The following is a 7,159-nucleotide window of genomic DNA, read 5'->3' as shown; positions in this document are numbered from 1 at the left end:
ATTTATATATGGTTGTTAAAACACAAGACAACCACTTTTTGGATGAAAATGATAGTAACTAGGAAATGTGGTTAAGGACTAATGTTTTTGTACTGAAAAAGTATTTAACTAATCAGTGTGAGTCTCATTCAAACACATACTGTTACATGTTAAATAAAGTGCACCTTTTGGTGAAAAAGGAACAAAAACATTTTTTTAAAGTGTGTCTAAAAAATCCTATTCCAGCAACAAAACATTAAATATTATGCCTTGATGGCCATTGGCTGAATGTCACATTTGGCAACACTTTATTTACCTTTTTCACATCAAGTTGTTAGCTCATGGTTTGGATGGTATCAGGGTGTACACACATTCTTCCACAGATTTTAACTCATGATCAAAATAAATAGTAAAAACATCCCAAAATTTTGTTCTCTGTTCTTGATTGTAAGATTTCACCCCCAGATCCCAGAATTTTCTTTTTAAAATTGAGATTGATAAAACATGGCAACATTATCTGTTCAAATCATCTAAACATACAAACTCAGCATTAGAACGCTCTCTTCACGAGCATGCTTTCAGAAAAATACTGGCCCTGAGTATTTGACTTCTGTATGCAGTAAGGTAATGTGCCTGTATAAGCTTGGAATCGCTCTCTGCTAGCCAGTCAACCATGAGAAATGACTGATATATTTTGGCATAGTAAATGCCTGATCAATGATGGTGAGAAATGGTGGTGTTGGCTAAATCCATATGCAGTTTGTGTAGTAAGGGTGAGATAAATTGCAAACAAATGAAGCACACTGAGGTATTGCACACATCAGTCCTCTTCATCACTCAAGGCATCATCTTCATCAATATCCACACCCTGGAACAGCCTAGAAAACACCAAAAGAAACACATAAGCAAAATGTCAGTTTTACTAATTATGAAGTCAATAAAAGGTTAGATAAACATTCTATGAGCATAATCCTGATTTATCGTACATCTAAATGGCCACACAGAGCCAAACGTCAATGAAGCCTTCCAAAAAAGGAAGGAGGACAATAACAAAGCTACTCACTGGTTGTAGCAAGGCGAGGAGGGGTTATTGAAGTGGCTGTAGGGGTTGACACGTGTGAGCTGGCCCAGACACAGCCAGCAGAAGTACTGCTTACACGAGGTGCAAGTCATCTTATTGCAGCCATCTACCTTCTACACAGAGAAACCAGAGAAGATGATCAATCAAATTAACCTATAGATAGAATCATGGGGGTTAAAACAACCCAAAAAATCCCATGACTGAAACTTGTCAGATCGATTGTCTAGGGCCAAGTTAGTTTTAAGGAAAGAAGATCATTTTGTATCGATTAGAGTCCCCTTGCTTAAGGGGTCTGTGGTCCTCCTTGGGATAAATGTTTATGTAGAAGCTCAGTTCTGGTGACATTCTACTCCAAAATTAATTCAAATAAAATGATGCTAAAATTTAAATTACACTTCCAGAAATTGGCCCAATAACAATTATTTTACCATATTGGACCATGCATATAGCTTATTCATATTCTATATAATCAAATGTGCTATTAGCAATAAGAAGGAATACCTGTAGGCCAAATGATGGTTATATCCACGGGGCAGACGGGTTTAGGACCATGAAATATTGTGTGGATGAAGGGTGGGTGGGTGGCATGCGAGTTTAATAAAGAGAAAAGAATACCTTAAAAAAAAAATCCATAAGTGTATAATTCTTATCTATATGCTACATAGATTTTTTTCTTACATAATTTTCAGCTGTCTGGCAATAGTGCGTAAGCCTAAACTTTAAGGCCTAACTGTACGCGCGCCAAATAGTCTACACGCCAAATGCTTTTGCAGGCGGGCAGAAAAAGTTATTGTCATCCACGGAGGCAAAAAGGAAAATATCAGAGTTTGTCCTTTTTATATAATGTCAGAGTTTATATAAAAAGGACAATGTCAGAATTGAAAATAAAGAGGGCCAAAAAAGTTTGGTGAAGTTGTAAAAGAGGATGATATCAGTGCCACATTTGTGGCCTGCTGGAGGTCATTTTGCAGGGCTCTGGCAGTGCTCCTCCTTGCACAAAGGCGGAGGTAGCGGTCCTGCTGCTGGGTTGTTGCCCTCCTACGGCCTCCTCCACGTCTCCTGATGTACTGGCCTGTCTCCTGGTAGCGCCTCCATGCTCTGGACACTACGCTGACAGACACAGCAAACCTTCTTGCCACAGCTCGCATTGATGTGCCATCCTGGATGAGCTGCACTACCTGAGCCACTTGTGTGGGTTGTAGACTCCGTCTCATGCTACCACTAGAGTGAAAGCACCGCCAGCATTCAAAAGTGACCAAAACATCAGCCAGGAAGCATAGGAACTGAGAAGTGGTCTGTGGTCACCACCTGCAGAACCACTCCTTTATTGGGGGTGTCTTGCTAATTGCCTATAATTTCCACCTTTTGTCTATTCCATTTGCACAACAGCATGTGAAATTTATTGTCAATCAGTGTTGCTTCCTAAGTGGACAGTTTGATTTCACAGAAGTGTGATTGACTTGGAGTTACATTGTGTTGTTTAAGTGTTCCCTTTATTTTTGTGAGCAGTGTATATAACATAACATATATACACACACACACCTCATTTTCTCCCAAGTCCCTAAAAGTATTTTTCTAAGCTGCATGTATATAATTATAGACAAATGTACTAAAAACAGCCTAGTAAAAAAGTCAGAAATTATAAGAGGAAACATATCTAAAGTTAACAACAAATCCTGCAAGCCCGGTGTAAAAATATCTTCCTGCAGTCTCAGACTGTAGCCTACTGTAGCCTACCAGACCCTAACCCTTCACTTTTTACATAGAGGCATAGTCTGCATTTACCCCATTGGACACATCCTGATGTATATATTTATAATAAATGAATAACAATCACCATTATTCACTCAGTTTATGTTTTTTATTTTTGTTTGTTTCTATTACAAAGTATGTCATTACCTTTAAGAGCTCTGTTGGGCAGCTGAGCCTAAACCACGCTCCTAAACCACGCTGCTGGAACCGCCTAAACCACGCTGCTGGAACCGCCTAAACCACGCTGCTGGAAACGCCTAAACCACGCTGCTGGAAACGCCTAAACCACGCTGCTGGAACCGCCTAAACCACGCTGCTGGAACCGCCTAAACCACGCTGCTGGAACCGCCTAAACCACGCTGCTGGAACCGCCTAAACCACGCTGCTGGAACCGCCTAAACCACGCTGCTGGAAACGCCTAAACCACGCTGCTGGAAACGCCTAAACCACGCTGCTGGAAACGCCTAAACCACGCTGCTGGAAACGCCTAAACCACGCTGCTGGAAACGCCTAAACCACGCTGCTGGAAACGCCTAAACCACCCTGCTGGAAACGCCTAAACCACGCTGCTGGAAACGCCTAAACCACCCTGCTGGAAACGCCTAAACCACCCTGCTGGAAACGCCTAAACCACCCTGCTGGAAACGCCTAAACCACGCTGCTGGAAACGCCTAAACCACGCTGCAGGAAACGCCTAAACCACGCTGCTGGAAACGCCTAAACCACGCTGCTGGAAACGCCTAAACCACCCTGCTGGAAACGCCTAAACCACGCTGCTGGAAACGCCTAAACCACGCTGCTGGAAACGCCTAAACCACCCTGCTGGAAACGCCTAAACCACGCTGCTGGAAACGCCTAAACCACCCTGCTGGAAACGCTTAAACCACCCTGCTGGAAACGCCTAAACCACGCTGCTGGAAACGCCTAAACCACGCTGCTGGAAACGCCGGTTGTAAAACAATGAAAAACGTGCAATTGAAGGAGAAGATAAATAAACATGGTAGCAATGGAAAACTAGGACCGTCTTTTAAAAAAAAGGCTAAAACTGCTTTCAAAATACATTTCCCAAAACTGCTTTCAAAAGGTTTTTCCCGCGATTGCATTAAGAATAGTACATTGACTGCTTGTCAGAATAAATATTCCTCTCGAGGCGCATGTATCTCGCATAAAAAGACAACAAGCCGACTAGGTAAATAGGTAAACTATTCTACTATGGGGTTGTCGGATTTTGTTTTAACATTATATGGCAAAAAAATAAGCACTGGAAAGTTCCATTCTGAGTGATAAAGTAGAGGTTTTTGAATGACTTAGCCAGCAGCTACAGTAGGCTACACACCACGGTCTGAGATGAGCGCTGTGGTGATGTGTATTACAGACTTTCATCTGAACATAAGTGTCATCAACAATCATGCATGTCAGTTCATTGCACACAGCATAACAGAGAAAATTAAATATTTGAGAATACATTTATCTGGGAATATATTTCATAGAACAGACATGCTTCTGTCTGTATTAGACTGTGTCACCTCCAATCTGTCTGTATTAGACTGTGTCACCTCCAATCTGTCTCTATTAGACTGTGTCACCTCCAATCTGTCTGTATTAGACTGTGTCACCTCCAAGAGTGCAGAGATTTTTATTGGACATCTACAATGATCTCAAAAACGACCTCTTCAGAATCCATATGATGGAAATCTGTCACAACGACAGAACTTTAACCTTTGGGATCAGGTCAAAAAGAGATGTCCAATACGTTCCACACGTGTGGAACCTGTACAGTGTGCGGTGTGAAACGGAAATGTGTTTTTTGCATATCAAACTTCCCTGGATACACTCAGATAGGGGTCATGGCATGGGATCAGCCATTATTGACGGCAACCCGGGAGAAATTGGGGTTAAGTGCCTTGCTCAATAGCAAATCAACAAATGTGTTTTACTGGCGATTCAAACTAGTTTTTGGTTACTGGCCGAATGCTCTAACCGCTTGGCTACCTGCAACCCCATGTAGGAGCAGCAAAACATATCCAAACTAAATAATACAGTCTTCTTGTGCAGAGAGCAACATACCTGTATGTTCGTGCCACAGCGCGGGCAGCCTTTACAGTTCTCATAGAGCCAGTCCCTGCTGAAGGACTCCTCCACGGCACGCTGGATAACCCGCTTCCCAAAACGCTGCTCCATGAACTTCTTCCCCTCGGCACTGGCAGAGATATACTCATCCCTTAGGCCTCGCAGCTCATCTACATGGCAGGAGAGAGAGTCCCCTCTTAATACCAAAACCATTATTCTAACCTCCATTTAGATTGATCATCTTTATCACTCATTAAATTGTCAGGTAATATAATATAGACTATGTAATACAATGAACAATTATTTCCTTTACCTGGTGTGACCTTGCAGTGGGACAGGCCGTGGTATCCACGTTTGCAGAGGGTGCAGAAGGCGTACTGACAGGAAGGGCAGATGCCCATGGTGGTGTCTTGCTCCACCATCACAGCCTGACAGCATGACTGGCGAGGGCAGTACACCACATCAGCCATCAGGTCCAGGCTGGACTGAAGCAGGAGACGGTCATAACGAGTAAACAACTCCTCCCCGACAAGGAGCTTGACCTGTACAAGGGGCAGTGTATTAGTCAGTGCTCATAAGAGCACCATAAGAGCTCATTTAAGAGTTGAGTCAAAAGTTACCTGTGAGGGCATAGCCAAGGAGGTGCACTTGGGCTCGGGGCAGTTAAGACACTGAACGTTGCCGTCGCAGATCTGAATCCCAAAGTACTCTGTCATGCAAGCCTTGCAATACACGTGCTGGCATCCCTTAAAGCACAGGCAGCTCGAGCCCAGCTTCTCCATGAAGCAGATGCTACAGCAGAACGCCTTGCCGTCAAACACCTTCTGCCTGTGAGCTTCGTCAAAGTCCAGTAGCTGAGGTAGGATATCAGTACGGGGGTCCACCACCAGCACAGCACGGGGGTCCAGCTCCAGCAGAGACTCCAGTTTGCCTTCCTCCCCGATTATAGTCCCCGCCCGCTTCACGCCAGCCTTGCTTCTCTTCGCGTCAACCGGAGCCATGCCTGCCTTAACAACCTCTAGCGGAGACTTGACATCCAGGAAGGCAAACGCCTCCTCCTTGAGGAACTGGATCCATTTGTAGAGGACAACACAGCCCTGGTTCTCCCCCCACAGCTCATCCAGACGCTTGCAGAGAGAAGTCATCTGAGGGGTAGAAAAAAAGGGTTTGTCAGGAAGACAAGGGGAATGTTGTTGAAAGATGTTATTTGATTTCTTACAATGATGCGTCTGCCTCACCTGGTCCCTTGACAGCCATTTGGAACTTAGTGTATAGACCGGAGATGAGGAGGAAGGGTAGTCGGCAGGAAGTTCAAAGTTAAGCACCAGGGGAGGTAGGAAAGATACGTCATATTCTGTCTGCTTGTCTCCTGACAGAAAGAAACACATTCAATTTCAGGTTAATGTTGATTAAAAAAATATATTTTTAAAAAGGAACAAGTAGTATTAATGCAGAGGAAAGGAAACACAGCCTTGCCTTTGACTATCAACTTGAAATTAGGAGGAAGTTCAAGGCATAGTTGTATTTCTCCGCCTTGTGCCGATTCAGCTCCGTGAAACTCCTCTTCGTCGTAAATACTCGCTAGAGCAAGCAGCTCATCCTTCTGCGCTGCCTGGTCCTCCGACATTCACATTCCTGTGAGGCAACAACAGTAAAACTAAACCATAGAAAGAAGAATGAATAGAACGTCGCCATTCATGTCAATGATGGTATAATGGGTGGACTGGCGGCCATTGCGAGTGTACCTATAGGAGCAAAGCAGGAAGTTTACCTATCAATCTGTGCTGTGATTTCTTCAGTCAACCACAGATGATCCGTTATATATACACCTGATACTGTAGTGGCCACTCTACCAATGAAAATAAATGTCTTCAAAAATGGAAGGCAGTCAGGAGGCAAGATTAGGTGGGACCATTTTAGCCAATGAGAGGGCAAATACGCCAGCAACTTTAATATTCATGTTGACTAAGAGACTGACTCAAAGACCACTGAATTGATAAATCTTTTGAGCTCTATGGACTTTATCCAACATGTTACTGGGCCCACCCATAACCGCAGCCATACTCTGGACCTGGTTATTACCAAGAGGCTTTCTACTGGGCCCACCCATAACCGCAGCCATACTCTGGACCTGGTTATTACCAAGAGGCTTTCTACTGGGCCCACCCATAACCGTGGCCATACTCTGGACCTGGTTATTACCAAGAGGCTTTCTACTGGGCCCACCCATAACCGCGGCCATACTCTGGACCTGGTTATTACCAAGAGGCTTTCTAC

At 43.9% G+C, this 7,159-nt stretch overlaps 1 protein-coding gene across 1 annotated transcript; it reads right to left on the bottom strand.

The window, feature by feature from the left end:
* Positions 1-270: 270 nt before the first annotated feature.
* LOC139537778 (E3 ubiquitin-protein ligase RNF14-like) lies at positions 271-6,537 on the bottom strand. The gene is made up of 7 exons (XM_071339545.1): positions 6,359-6,537; positions 6,121-6,251; positions 5,503-6,027; positions 5,196-5,424; positions 4,880-5,052; positions 1,043-1,173; positions 271-857 (listed from the first exon to the last, which is right to left on the bottom strand). Exons 1-7 carry the CDS (start codon positions 6,507-6,509, stop codon positions 800-802), a joined length of 1,398 nt encoding a protein of 465 aa, XP_071195646.1. The 5' UTR covers positions 6,510-6,537; the 3' UTR covers positions 271-799.
* Positions 6,538-7,159: the final 622 nt, after the last annotated feature.

Source organism: Salvelinus alpinus, chromosome 13 (assembly GCF_045679555.1).
Source record: "Salvelinus alpinus chromosome 13, SLU_Salpinus.1, whole genome shotgun sequence".
Classification (NCBI taxonomy): Eukaryota; Metazoa; Chordata; class Actinopteri; order Salmoniformes; family Salmonidae; genus Salvelinus; species Salvelinus alpinus.
This window is presented reverse-complemented; position numbering and strand designations above follow the sequence as displayed.